We start from the raw sequence: 15,311 nt of genomic DNA, 5'->3' as shown, positions 1-15,311 counted from the left end.
GTACCGCAGGGTTCAATTTTAGGACCACTATTGTTCCTAATTTACATAAATGATATAGACACCAATATATACAGTAAACTGGTGAAATTTGCAGATGACACCAAGGTGGGTGGTGTAGCAGATACTGAACTAGCGGCTCAGCAGCTACAGCGGGATCTTGATTTAATTAGTGACTGGGCCGATACCTGGCAGATGAAATTTAACATAGACAAATGTAAGGTACTCCATGTAGGGAGCAGAAATATAAAGTACAGGTATTTTATGGGACCTACTGAAATAAAGGTAGCTGATTATGAGAAAGACCTTGGTGTGTATGTTGATGCTTCCATGTCTCATTTTCGCCAGTGTGGGGAAGCAATAAAAAAGGCCAATAGGATGTTGGGGTCTCCAGGTGTGTGGAGTTTAAGTCAAGGGAGGTAATGCTAAGATTATACAATTCCTTGGTGAGACCTCACCTAGAATATTGTGTGCAGGGTTGGTCACCATATCTTAAAAAGGACATTGCGGCATTAGAAAAGGTGCAGTGTAGGGCCAAAAGAATGATTCCTGGTCTTAGAGGAATGTCATACGAGGAAAGGTTAGTTGAGCTAAATCTGTTCAGCCTCTAGCAAAGGAGACTGAGGGGGGACATGATCCAGGTCTATAAGATTCTAACCGGTTTGGATGCTGTTCAACCAAATAGTTACTTCAGCATTAATTCAAATACAAGAACTCGTGGCCATAGGTGGAAATTAGCGGGAGAACATTTCAAACTGGATTTAAGGAAGCACTTCTTTACACAGCGTGTAGTCAGAGTATGGAATAGTCTTCCTGATAACGTAGTGCAAGCTGAATCCTTGGGTTCCTGTAAATCAGAGCTAGATAAGATTTTAACAACTCTGAGCTATTAGTTAAGTTCTCCCCAAGCAAGCTCGATTGGCCGAATGGCCTCCTCTCGTTTGTATAGTTCTTATGTTCTTATGAATGCCTTAGACCAGGGGTGCCCAAATCCAGTCCTGGAGGGCCAGAGCACTGCACATTTTTGGGTCTCCCCTCATTTAACACACCTGATTCAACTGCTTGTGCTAATTACCACACAGATACTTGAGCTGAATCATTTATGGTGGAATGGGGAAAAAACTAAGCTACACTGGGCACTGGACTGGATTTGGACACCCCTGCCTTATGCAGAGAAAACAGGGAGCGCATGTGGATGTTCACCGGCCAAACAGGTAGTGCCCCTGTCATAAATATTAATGAGCCAGCCAATCATGTAGGGCCTCACTTATGAATATTAATAAGATTTCCCGAACCACGGTCCTAAAAGAAATTTGCACCCGGGACACACTGGATGTGCGGCGGAAAATATCAAATTTCATTTCGGCGCCCATGTTAACAGATTAGAACGGCCACGCGCCTGCGCGAGATGCGGGGCTCGCCTTGCGGCAGCGGCGCCGCATCTGGTGTCATGCGCGCGGTAAGTGGTTCTCTATGGAAGCGTATTGCATTCATCTGAAAAACAATCAATTCTGCTTTTCCGAATTAACGTAATAATCATCCTGTTTTTCGGAGTAATAATTTTCTGTTTTTCTGAATTAATGACATAACCTTTCTATTTTTCATGATGCACAATCTGTGTAGTTTAATCCGCTTTTGTAGATGGTTTGTAGACGGTATTATCATTAGTTTGCCGACTTTGCGCGGCACCTATTCCGCCCCGCTTGACACCGCAGTGTTTCTCCCGGATCAGTAGATACACGCTGCATGGAAATAACCCGATGCATGTGAAATGCATTCAGAGCGGCTTTGCTGTGACTAAAGACCATGTCAAACAATCGCTGTAATACTGGATCCTCATGGAGCGCAACTCAGGCGCCGGAATCGTCTTCAGAAGCGTATATGTATCGGAAAACAGGTCCAAACTTTTATTAAATATCACTTTAAATATTTAAGAATATTACTTAAATATTCTGTTATTGATGGCCATTTTCAAGTCGCACGCGCCGGCTTTAGCGGTTAGAAGGAAAGACATTGACTTTTAGTATTAATATCTGGTGCCGTTTTGTGGTAAATATGCTTGTGATGAATATGTCTGATGAATTGTGGCTGCTTTGTAATTTTATTTACCCGTAATTAAGCTGCTAGTTTAGCTCGCGCCGCATTTTGGCGGCTCTTCCCGCCGGCGTCGCGCACCGTCCGACATTTCCTGAGCTATTTCATAAACTTCAGTTCCTGCTTGGTTCGGGGAAGCTGTGCTGTTTTTATATTGTACAGAAACATAAAGTACAGGCTGCCTGATAATAATTCTTGCTCCTGCCTACAGACTCCTGCCAGCTGACACTGGACCCCAACACAGTGTACAGATACCTGTCTCTGTCAGAGGGGAACAGGAAGGTGACACGGGGGGCAGAGCAGCCATATCCTGATCATCCAGAGAGATTTGACTGTGAGCCCCAAGTTCTTTGCAGAGAGAGTCTGACTGGTCGCTGTTACTGGGAGGCTGAGTGGAGTGGATTTGGAGTCCGGATTGGAGTGACTTCTAAAGGGATCAGGAGGAAAGGAGGGAGTGATGACTGTGGGCTTGGAGCCAATGACAAGTCATGGATGCTGCGCTGCTCTCCTGACAGATACTTTGTCCGGTACAATGATAAACAGACCGACATACCCACAGAGCCCTCAGGCTCCCGCAGAGTAGGAGTATATCTGGACTGGGGGGCTGGTACTCTGTCCTTCTACAGAGTCTTCTCTGATGGACTGACCCCCCTGTACAGATTCACCTCCTCATTCACTGAGCCCCTCTATCCAGGGTTTTATGTTGATCCAAACTGCTCAGTGTCACTGTGACGTGTTGCTGGTTCTCTTGGCAAAAAGGTAAAATCTCTGCTTTTTAACCTTTATAATCCTTTTTATTCTTAAATGTATGTTTAACTAAAATAAATGCCTGTGTTCAGTGAGCTGAATAAACAAGAAAAATATAGTTTTATAGTTTTTCTCTCTGACTAAACTGTAACTAAATGTAATCCTTATGAGTAGGGGGGCTTTCCCCCTCCCCTCTATATGTACATTTTATATATTTATGCCTATTTACTGTATTTCCTCCCTGTACAATGACAATAAAGGCTTTCTGTTCTGTCCTATTAATGTCCTGCTTCAGTGTCACCCAAAGCCTAACTGAGTAACATAATGAAACCACAGTCTGGTGGATTAAGTTAAATTCACTGCTGCAGCTGAACATAATGAACGCAATGACACTCACTTAATGTATATAATAGCCATTTTACTGGAGACATAACAGGAACAAATTACATTGGAAAATATAATTATATCCTGTTACTGCACTGGGTCAGTGGATTAAAGTAAATAAAATTATTATTAATTTATTTGATTAAATAATGAAATGTATTTATTTTACTGAACAATTATGCCCCCCTCTCCTCCCACTGAAAAAGGTCTACTTACGCCCCCATCAAACAAACAGAAGGGGCAAGTGCCCAGGTACCCTTACCTCACCCCACTGTTAGAGGTCTGGTTATGCCCCCGTCAGACAGAAGGGGCAGCTGCCCAGGCACCCTTACCCCCCCCCCCCCTAGAAGGGGCTGGTGCGCCCCCCCACATGCCTGATCCAGAGATATTGATGCATAGATTGTTGTGGTTTTTCCTTCTCCTTTTCCTTCTTTTCTTTTGCCAATCAGAAGTCAGAAACCACTGCTGTGGATCCAAATTGCAACAATTTATGCATCAATATGCAATATCTTTATTGCAACAATGAAGTTACAACCAAGGCCAGACACTTACAAGCGTGTCCAATACTGTTTTACAGCAATTTTTATACAAGTTCTTATCATTTAACTATCTTGTCATTTGAGCATCATCAATCCTTCAACCATTCACAATCATAGTTTTTTCCCTTAATCCACGCCCCTAGTTGATAAGTTTGTCAGTCATTTCTTTTACTGTTTGGTCCCTCCACCGAACATAATGGTGGCGTGACCATCTCCACTTGGTTTTTTAAAAATGCTCAGCTGTGAACTTCTGGTGAACTCAGATGAATCCCTTCCTTCAGTAGCAAACCTTGGCAGCTTCAGCCTGTTGCACATCGTCTAATTAGATGGTTGCAAATACATACGCAATTGATTGCATTGTGTTGATTACATTATAATGACTACATTGTAGTGATTACATCATGCGTATTTGGCATGCTTTTTAATACCATAATGATTATATTCTTCGTTGTATAGTGCTAAATAATATTCCATAAGATAGATACTGAATCCCACCCGACTGGCAAAAGCCACTAATTTTATCTACATGCATTATTATTAATAATAGACGTGTAATAATATGCACAGACATCCATTAAGCCATTGAATTCATTATCTATTGCAGATTAACATTCTATACAGTGACTGTAGTCAGTTATAATGTCTTTGGATCAAGCTGCTGCCATCTTTCTTACAGTACATCCACTGGACACGTCAATTCACAGAACAAGCGATCCTTCCAGAAACAATGTGTACTTTTCAGGGCTGCCACTAGGTGGAGAAAAAACATAGATTACTATATATGAGGTTCAGTATTAAATTATAAAAAAGCGGATCTATTCGCGATATTTGTAAAATACCATGATTAATCCATTTTAACTGGACGCTTCTTTTTATGCCAGTTTGTAATTAGCAGTCATTTGCGTTCTTTCATAATAAAAATAAGTCAAATATTATGAGCCATAAATCATCTATATATTTTGCAGGAACAGAAACCGCGCCGCTGAAGTTCAGCACTTTCCCGTTTGAGATGAACGTGATGTTGCCGTTTCCTGCCCGGCGACCTTTAAAAATCCATGACAGGAGCGGTTAGATGCAGCGTGTGCAGCGGCCATATTCACAGACAAAATCAAGCTGATCACTAAGACTTAGTTTGTGGTTAATTAATACAGAAGTAACAGCATAATACTACATTATTTGTGCCCCCTCAGGTAAAGTGTTACGATGAGAGAACACTTTTACATTCAGTAAATAACATTTTCTCTTGCCTTGACTGCATGTCTAAATCAGACCTAGACATGTTTGAGTAGATTATCATGTTCCCTCTGGTTATTGCATTTACCACACACAATATGAAGAAAATGTAAGTTAACCGAAATCTTCATGCAATGAATTAGCATCCTGTGAGTGTGTATCAAGTGCTGGACCCTATACATTAGTGTAATATCAGGACTATACTGGGCTACTGGATCTGAATACTGGTCTACTCAGAAGACGAGGCTCGCTGGCTTACGGGTAGTGAATAAAAGAGACTTCACTCATTAACTCACATTGGGGTATCCTTTACTTCAGAACAATCGCAGGGAACCCAGAACAGGCGGCTACCGGATTCTCTCTCCTTTTTTTAACTAATAAAAGGAGCAGATAACACATCCCCCATTCCTATGGTTACATCACTCCCTCACCCCACAAGAAATGTCCTCATTTCGTACGAAATGAAAAAAAAAATAAACAAAAGTAGACCAGAGTAACAACGCAATGGAACTACTCCAACCACGTGTCCACATTGCAAGTGCATTAAACATGCATACAGAACCCAACAGATTGTTGTTTTTCTTTCTTTTTTTTCCCAAGAACAAGCACAACACAACTCATGGTATGAAAGTGACCATCTATATGCACAAACACATGCCACCCAGCACACAGTCCAGCATCTATTCGTATCGTAACACAAAATCCTGCAAATGACGTGGCATGTGCCGCTGGCGCTGAGGCAAAGTCCGCCATAAAGGGGGGCCACCCTCTTGCTGAGGAGCAGCAGGGCTGACAGTCACATGGGACAGAGGTGGGATCGATCGCACCACCACGTCAGCACCATCTCTACGCCGGACAGTAGAACCAGGCTGTTGTAAGACAGATGGGTTGGGCCCCAATGGTTCAGCACGTTGAGGCGGTGAAGGAGGCACAGGCCGGAGTACACATGACAGTAAGCCAGGTGAAGCAGCTGGTGTTGAAGGGTTGTCAGGTACTGGCCTCGTAAGGTCAACGGTTGGTCCAGGAATGTAGGGCTTGAGCCGGTTGTAATGTACAATTTTGAGCTTGGCCCCCAGATGTGACAAAGCCCATATCTGGAAATTGACAGAGAGAGGGTGTTCCGGTGGCTGAATCACCTGTACCACTTCGAAGGGACTTGCCCTTTGTTGCGCTGGTGAGCAGGGTCATCCAGTAAAACCAATTGCCCAGGTTTGTATGGGTTGTAGTTCAATCGGCGGTCGTAGTACAAGTGCTGTTTTGCCTGAGCCTTGTCCCTGAAAGCAGCAGCAGACTCAAATGCGTTCACCAGCCTGGAGCATAACGAAGCCGCATAGGCTGCTGGTGTGCCAGCCGTGGCCGACGTATGCGAATGAGCGGTGTTCCGGAGAAGGTCAAGAGGCATGCGTGCCTCCCTACCCTTTGGTGGGCCAAGAAAAAGGGGGTGAAACCAATACTGGTGTGGACAGTGGTGTTATAGGCCAAGGCCACCAAAGGGAGGTGTGTGTCCCATTCTTGGCCTAACTGGAAGAGATGCTTAGCCAGTTCGTCCTTCAGTGTTCGATTATATCGCTCAACTGTAATGAAACAACAGTTTCAACAGGGGAGAAAATGATTGTCACGCCCACAGGGGCGGAACGCACCACCAACAGGGATCACCGCTAATTGTTTCCAGTTGTTTTCATTATTGCTGATGGATCTGGAAAGTAACTTCCGCGATAGGCGGGGGATCACTATATATTTAATATATTATAAAAAAGTTTATGTATATGGTCTTTCTATATCGTGGATTTTCACCTATCGCTGATGGGTCTGGAATGTAACTTCCGCGATAGGTGGGTGATCCAGACCCACCAGACATGGTGGTGCAGTGGTTAGCGCTGCTGCCTCACAGCGAGAAGGTCCTGGGTCCTCCCTGTGTTCATGTGGGTTTCTGCTGGGGGCTCTGGTTTTCTCCCACGGTCTGAAAGTATGCTGGGCAGGTTGATTGGTAAGTCTAAATTGGTTGTGTGCTTGTGCCCTGCGGTGGGTTGGTTCCTACCTGTGCCCTTTGTTCCTGGGATAGGCTCTGTTCCCCCCGCGACCCCAGTTGGGATTAAGTGGTTACAGTGATGGGTAGGGATGAGCTAATATATCTAACTGCATGCTGTGCACTAACATTGAAGAACCGCAGTGCAATTAGCACAAGAGAAAGTAATTTCCTTTGTTTTATTGCTCATAGTTCATATTACATGTGTGGAGGGCCTTGACATGTCTTAACCACATTGTGGAACTTCTCATCACATCCAACACTATCGTCCGTCATTGATCTCCGTACCAGTGTCTGACTGTTACCAGACCCCATACTTTCAGAAACTGCAGTGAGAAATGACAATCCCATCAAATGCTGAAGTGAATATGGACAAAACGTGTACAATGTATGGTTTTATCATCCCCCTATATCTGGCATTGCACCTGCTGGTGCAGAGGCTTTCAGGAATATTTCATTACATGAAACATTTGTAAACCCTCACTGGCTGAACCTCACCAAAAACAAACTAGGATGAAACGCTGAAATAATGTTTCTTAAAAGAGTTGATATGATATGATTATTTTGCTGGTCATGAGATTCGATCCCACTAGTTTCCGGACGGACAGCAGCGCGGAGCAGAGACCCATAGCAGAATTATGTATAATAGATTTTTTAGGTATATATTTCCTGTCTGTTCACCACTGCTCACTCGCATCTAGTTTGCAGTCATGCATGTGGAAGACGATGTCCATGTCACGGTCTCCCACACTGGGTATCCTACACTCACAAAACAGAAGATGACGTCATAGTTACAGAAGCAGGCCTTCGTCACTGTCATCCCCAATGTCACCCTTTAAACGCCTCGATGAGTCGACTTACATGGTGGACATACTCCTCTGCAGTAAGACCACGCTAGCGATGACCCCCAGTACAACAGAAAGCACAAGACCCAAACCCACATCGACGTAAACTGCAGCTGAGTGACCAACATGGAGAAACAAAGGGCTCATCTGCTAAAGTCCTCTTACATTAAAAACAGCATTATTATTATTAATAATAATAATGAAGTTCTGAGGAACTACGAGCCTATATTTAACAGACCAATAGTAGTAAAATGATCAGCTAGTACCTGGAGAAGACAGGGACGAATTTATGGTGGAGCATCTTCTTTTGATGAGCTGGATGTCATCCAGAGCCAGGTGTCCCGGCCCGCCCTCCCCTCTCTGGTAAACAAAAACAAACTGCAGGGGGGAGGCGGAGTATTACGGTTACCTTTAGAATGCTACTGAAGGTAACTCAAAGAAAAACACTTAACCACCTTAACTACTACACCACCTGCTGGCTACATACCATATAGGTTTATTCCAGGAGTGACATAATAGGTTTGACTTTACATTATAGACAGGTGGGAGTAAGCTAGCTTTAGAACATCCCAACAGATATGTGTATGTTCATAATTGAGGCCCATAATTACATTAAAAAGGATATTAAACAGCCATTTTACCCAAAATGACCCCCACAGTGGCCTCTATCCAGGTATCCCCTTGGCTGCCGGCCACTGTCCACAGCGGCGCCAGGTCCTTCTTGTCATCGCCAAAGGGGTTCCTGGGTTTGTCGAGAGTGCTGTGAGGACCCAAGGCTAGCCAGCAGGCCTCGTCTATGATATATATTTATGGGAGGGTTTCTTTTGGGAGACTTGGTTTTTTCATCACAGATCTGCTGGCTGAGCTACCTGGTGCCGCTGTAGTGTCTGAGGTTGCCGAAGCAGGTGTAAACAATACACTAATTGGAGAGCTATCAATCCTGTGAATTAGGCTTTTAACAGAAATGTTTGTTTGAACCATTTATGAATAATGATACTTCATTCATCCCTATGGGGAAATTGTGTTTTCGCCGGTCCCTGTGTCAGAGTCATTAATGGAAAGCAAGCAACCAAAAGGTATATGTCTTGGGGCTTAAAGGAGCCCTCAGCTAACATGTGGGAAAAGTGTGTCACCCAAGGAGAGGGCAGTGGTAATTAGCAATTAAAGTTTTTGAGAAATCGGCAGCCCTGACCGGAGTGAGCAGTTATTAGAGATGGCTTTGAGTTGCTTCTGCTTCACTAGACCTCCTCTCCCACCATAGATGTGGAAGAGGCAGGGAATGCAAAGCGACAGGTGGCAGATGACCCAGAGTCATGTGACCCTGCAAGAGGTCCATCAGGTGGTGCTGGAGGCGTCGGTGGGTGGTTGGGCGGGAGACGTTGCTCTGGATGACATCACTCTTACCCCTGGAGCTTGCGTACCTGATGGAGCGCGTTGCTGCACCTACCACACGGCGAAACTCCTTGGGATCCCAGCTGGCGATATATATTTTAGTTTCAGTTAATGTTTTAGTCATTTTATTTCAAGGGGTAGATGGAGAGTTATAGGATTTTGCCAGCTACTACTAAGTGTTGTGCCATTGGCTAATTTTATGGTGATTATAGGCTAATAATACTAATGCTACTACTGCTAATGTCTACTTCAACTGCTGCTAACACTATTACTGCTGCTGCTACTTCCTTTGTTTCTTTTTCTCTGCATTCTGTAGCTCTCGCCCCTCAGTACAGTATTTATCCTCTGTCTCCTGTGGCCGCTTTCAATAACGGTGGAGAGTGAGCCAGAGGATGCCCCACTAGAGGATCTGGAGTAGGATGCTATGGCCATCGCGCTAACCCCTCTTCCAGTTCCTTGCTCATGATTGCCCAGCTGCAGGTTCCAGCTTCAGCCTCACATCTCTCGGACCTGGGGTGGCCACTGACATCATAAACGGTGTTGAAGAAGGTCAGGTAGGCTCTCCATATCCTGGAAGGGATGCCAAAGGCACAGACTGTGTTTGTGCCACCCGGATCCCTTCCGGGCCGACTCAGTGACCCCTGCCGGTTCACCTCAGGACCACAAGGCACTAGTGTTGCCAGCTCCTGCTGCCCCAAATCCATCGACAGCGATAGTCTCCCAACTCAACCCAGGTCCAACTAGACCTTCCTCGTGGGCCGGACCTGCAGCAGCTAGCACTCTCCAGTTCTTGTCTCAATGACTGTAGGGCCCGCAGCTTCATATGTTCCCGAGTTTCTGTCCCACCTTCCCTCCAGATCTCAGGCCTTCCTCAGTCCTGGTCCCTGTGTCTTTCCCTCAGTGGCATTCCTTTGGCCTATCCTCCCTGGTGACCTGTCAGTGATCCATACTGCCCTAGTCCCCAAGTCCTGTTCCCAATGGTGTTCCTCATTTTGTTGACCTGTGTTTGGTGTCTTATGCTCCCTCTGTCTGACCTGATTCCCCATTGGTTCATTGCTCTGTTGCCATCTTCCCTGGTCACTGGGTCTCACTGATGTCTGATCTTGTGTGGTTCCTGGTCCTCGGCCCCATTGGCTTTTTGTAAATGTCATGTTGCCCAGCACCAGCTCCGCCCCTTTCCACCTGCTTGTCCTAGTCCTCTTGTTGTTTCACAGCCTAGCCCAGTCATCCCTTTCATCTCTTTTTGCTGGCTAATGATATAATCCCTACGGCAACAATAAAGACCTTTGCTAACCAAAAACCATGGGTGGATAGAACTATCCGTGAGGCAGTGAACGCATATAATGCGGGACTCAACTCTGGCGGTATGAGCACTTACAAAGCTGCTTCATATGGAGTTCGGAGTGTTGTAAAGGACTTGAAACGCTGGTACCGGGAGCGCGCAGAGTCGCACTTCCACCAGGGTGACACAGACTAAATGTGGCACAGACTGCACACAATCACAATAAATAACAATAAATGCACTGCGGCTGCAAGCGTTTTCCCAGAAACACATTCTATTCCTGTTTTGAGGCTAATCATGCTACTGCTAGCCACACAGCTAGCAAGAGCTATTACTTGTTAATGGAGTGCGGTGACATCATCACCATCGCAGAGTGTGACGTGCACAGAACGCTGCAGAGGGTCAACATCAGCGCCTGGATCGGACAGCATCTCTGAGTGCCTGCTGTGCTGTGCTGTGCTGTGCTGTGTCTTCACCTCTATCTTAAATGAGTCTCTGGCTCAGTCTGTCCTCACATGCTTTTAAAGACCCACCAGCAGCGGTCCTACATTCCTGTCAACATCAATGGGACTGCAGTGGAGAAGGTGAGCAGCTTCACGTATCTGGCCAAGAACTTTACATACAAAAGTCCTGTCTAAAAAGCCAAGGCAGCGTCTTTACCTCCCGAGACACCTGAGGAATTTTCAGGTCTCTCCCATAAACCTAAGGACTTTTTACTCTGGTGCTGTGGAAAGTGTCTTGACTGAGAACATCACCCCCCGGTTTGGGATCAGATGTGTCCAGGACATTAAAGGTGCACAAGTTCGGATCTACAGTCTCTGCAGGTCATTTACTGTAGATGGAAGACCAGAGCCACCAGGATCTGTCCGTCCGTCCATTGAACTGTTCCACCCTCCTTTCACACTTTCATGTGCTCTGTCCCGCCCTATAACTACAAAAAATGAAGTTGCAACATCTTCAGAACTAAAGACTTCTATCTCCAAAACCAGTATCACTGGGTTTTGGCTACTTTCCTGTTCAGTTCTCAAGGTAAGACGAACAATATTTTAGTAAAACGATTTTAGTTCCTTTTGTAGCAGTTTATGATTTTTAATTCCAGTGTGACATGCTAAAGACCAAAGTAAAAATAATGTTAAAAAACAAATTAATAATTTTAAATCACTATAATCAGCCACATAAGAATGTCGCTGTCTTTTCGTGGGTGTCTCAGTGTTCCTCTGTGAGCTGTTTTTGTTGTGACCAGTGGTAGGCAAACAGGCAGGAAGCGGGGAAGGATGAGGCAGGCAGGCGAGGATTCAAGATACAATTGTTTATTATGGGACGAACAAGGCAGACGGCGACGAACATTAATGACGAATCTCAAGAAACTAACTCAGGCAGACTTAAATACACAGGACAAGCCGAAAATAACAGGCAACTATTCTCCTGTTTGCTTATAAAGCATTAAATGGTCTGGCCTCGACCTACCTGTCTGAGCTACTTCACCCTTATTCGCCCTCCCGCTCTCTCAGGTCAGCTGATCAGCTGCTCCTGTGTGTGCCGAAAAAACTAAGCGTAAGCTTAGAGGGGATCGGGCTTTCGCTGTTGCAGCTCCAACAATGTGGAATAAACTGCCTTTGCAAATTAGACAGGCTTCTTCCCTTGCTGTTTTTAAATCTCTTCTTAAAACCCATTTTTTTTCCATAGCCTTTGATGACTTGCAAGATGCTGGCAGTTGACTCATTTGTCTTATTTCATTTATTTTATTTACTCTATTTTTGCGTTATTTGTTCGTATTCTACAGTTGTTGCTCCTATCTTGTTTGATGTTTTTTGTTTATTTCTGTTATACTGTATGCGCTATTAAGCTTTTTAGTTTTTATGTTTTTATTTGATTCTGTACAGCACTTTGGTCCAGTGTGGGTTTGTAAAGTGCTTTATAAATAAAGTTGGTATGGTATGGTATGGTACCCAGAGTTAATGCGCGTGCACCGTGCATACATAAAGACGTTTTCAATTGATCGCCGATTTCACGAGTCAAAATGGAAAATCAAAGTGAAAAAAAGAGAGCGGCATACTTCACAGAGGCGGAGTTGGAAGTGTTAATGCACGCATATGAGGAATTCAAGCCAATAATAATGAAAAAAAAGCAATACGACTGCATCGGCTAAAGAAAGAGAGTTGGCTTGGCAAAAAATAACGGACAGAGTAAATGCGTGTGTATTAAATTGCAAATTTGACATCGCCTTCCCTTTTATTATAATGCAAAATAATTAAACACGTACCCCTTCCGCATCCTTTTGACTGTTAAATCACTATGAAAGCATTTACTTTTCCTGCCATTCATTTCTTTAGGTTAAAATAACAATGTGTATCGACTAGGAATATATGGTTTCTTATTTAATAAGGTGTAATCCTTCTGGAGCCAGAAGAACTTTGAGCCAAGTCAAAATGAAACACAAAAACATTCTGCAAAAAGGTAATATTTGATTACACGATCCCTGAACTATTTATTAAACACGATTTAGTATATTCTTTCTGTCATGTAGCTAATAGAAAAAAGGCTGAAGCCCGTCTAACTGGCGGGGGCCCACCACCACCTCCCCTCACCCTATCTGAGGGCAACCAGTGGTAACCAGCATTGTACTGTCCTGTAATGATTACCTATAGTTAGTGGAAAAAAGTAATGAGTTTGATGATTTTAACAAGGCAAGAAATTAAGGATACAAAATCAAGTTACCTGCACATTGATACTATGAATAGATTTCCTATTAACATAGTCTCCCTCATTTATTGAAGGAGCTTTAATAGAAATGTAGGTGCCATCAATGCACCCAATTATGAATGAATGAATGCCTTTTATTGTCACTATACATGTATTACATGTATTCCAAATTACATTTTGAAACCCTGAAATAGAAAGTCATATATGGAAGTATCAAGTGTGTGTGTGTGCAGGATGAGTACATGTATAAATAAATAGTATGACTACATATAAAATATGCATCATAGATTTTACTACAAAGGACAAACCTACCACTTTGTGGAATTCCTCTTTAATAACACGCAGAGCTTTATGGACAGGGAACTATACAAACGTGCGTAAGAAGCGTTAAGTACCAGACATACTGTGCGAACGGCTCTACACACAGTTGCCTTTCCCACATGCTCTGCGTCGCCCATATTGTACAAAAAATGCCCTGACGCAAAAAACCGAAGTGCTATGTACAGAATGTTTTCTGTGCTAAGCGCAGACCCGCGGTTTGGGTTTGTGACATTTGCAATATGCGGTTTCAAGAGATGTTAAGTAAATTAACGATTCTTTTGAAAACTGATAACGCTTTTTCAAATAATCATTAGGAAATGAAAAGATATCAATACGCGGTCTTATAACTCTCTCCCGGTGAAAAAAACCTTGTATAATTTGTGCCTCCATGTCCACAGGATCGTCATCAAAAGGGCACGCCATGCTCAGTAACCTTCTGCAACAAACTGACCCTGGAACATAACCTGCTCAGTAGCAGGTTATCTTCAGAGAGTAAGCTGCTATGGTTACGTACATACCCAGAAAGTTAACCTCCGTTTTTGGAACCGAAAGATGAGGTTATCCACTGATTTACCCTTAAACTTACCCGGGTATGTCACATAATCTGTGGCCTGTGGCCTGTACTACGAAGCGGGGTTACTGGCTTATCGGGGTAACTTTGCAAGTAACTTGATGACGTGTGGTGTAACTTCGCGATTAACCCGTACTACGAAAGGTGGGTAGGTTTTAGTCGAGACATGTTGCTATGGCAATTTACCCTAAGTCTCAAAACTGCTCCGAGCAGTTTTTGTTCTTGTTTAAGTCGAGGTTTCTGCGTAAGCCAGCCCTATATGAGCACCACCCCTCCCACTACAATTTCTCCGAAAACAATGCCGGCGTACCTGGATGATCCGTACGACATTGGCGCGCGAATCGTGAGGGGCTCTCTCCGCAGGGCGAGGGTTTTTAGAGATCGCCAGAATCCGCTGGCATACCCAGACGATATTCTCCATGAAAGGTACAGATTTTCATCTGAGGGAATTCGTTACCTTTGCCAGTTGCTCGGTCCAGAGGTCTCTAATTCCACTCGCCGCAGCAATGCCCTCACAATCGAGCATACAGTATGCCTCGCACTGCGATATTTTGCCAGTGGCCAGTTTATGTATTCCATCGGTGATGCTGAACATCTGAGCAAGAATACTGTTTGTCGTACAGTTAGCAAAGTGGTGCTTGCTCTATCTAAACTGTTGGATGCATTTGTGGTTTTCCCTGGTCATTTAAGTGCTCTGCGGAATAAAGAAGGGTTTCATGCAATCGCAGGTAAATCGCAGTATGAAATTATTCTATTGTCATAGGGAAATTGCTTCTGCTGACACAATTTCTCATAGGATTCCCAAGGGTCATAGGCATCATCGATTGCACACACATCCCAATCAGTGCACCCCTGGGAGAGCACGAGGGCGATTATGTGAATCGCAAATCTATTCACAGCATCAATGTACAGGTATTTTTCTCATAATATGCTTTTAGATCTGATATATGGGCTAGTGACTACAAGTGTACCTTAGGTTCACCTTCTCCTCACATAAGGTGGTGATTTGGAATTTGTTGGCTTCTTCTCTAACGTATATTTATCATGACTGATGCACTATTTTGATAGTACAGTGCTACCTCGGACCACATCCTGTTAGGTATAAGTCCAAGGATATGGAACATACTAAGGATGCATACCGAGGTATCACTGTATTTCTCTTTAAGGAAAAGTTAGA

The 15,311-nt window shown here is 44.0% G+C and overlaps 1 protein-coding gene across 2 annotated transcripts in view; it reads left to right on the top strand.

The window, feature by feature from the left end:
* Positions 1-3,113, top strand: part of LOC111842962 (NACHT, LRR and PYD domains-containing protein 3-like) — a 44,773-nt gene extending 41,660 nt beyond the window's left edge. For both annotated transcript variants that reach the window (XM_072702648.1, XM_072702647.1), the window contains exon 12: positions 2,303-3,113. In XM_072702648.1, the coding sequence (XP_072558749.1) occupies positions 2,303-2,823 (521 nt within the window). In that variant the 3' untranslated portion in view covers positions 2,824-3,113. The remainder of the gene's footprint in view (positions 1-2,302) is intronic.
* The last annotated feature ends 12,198 nt before the right edge of the window (positions 3,114-15,311 follow it).

The sequence above is a fragment of the Paramormyrops kingsleyae genome, chromosome 19, assembly GCF_048594095.1.
Source record: "Paramormyrops kingsleyae isolate MSU_618 chromosome 19, PKINGS_0.4, whole genome shotgun sequence".
NCBI lineage: Eukaryota > Metazoa > Chordata > Actinopteri > Osteoglossiformes > Mormyridae > Paramormyrops > Paramormyrops kingsleyae.
Note: the sequence above shows the minus strand (reverse complement) of the source record. Positions and strands in the feature narration are given on the sequence as shown.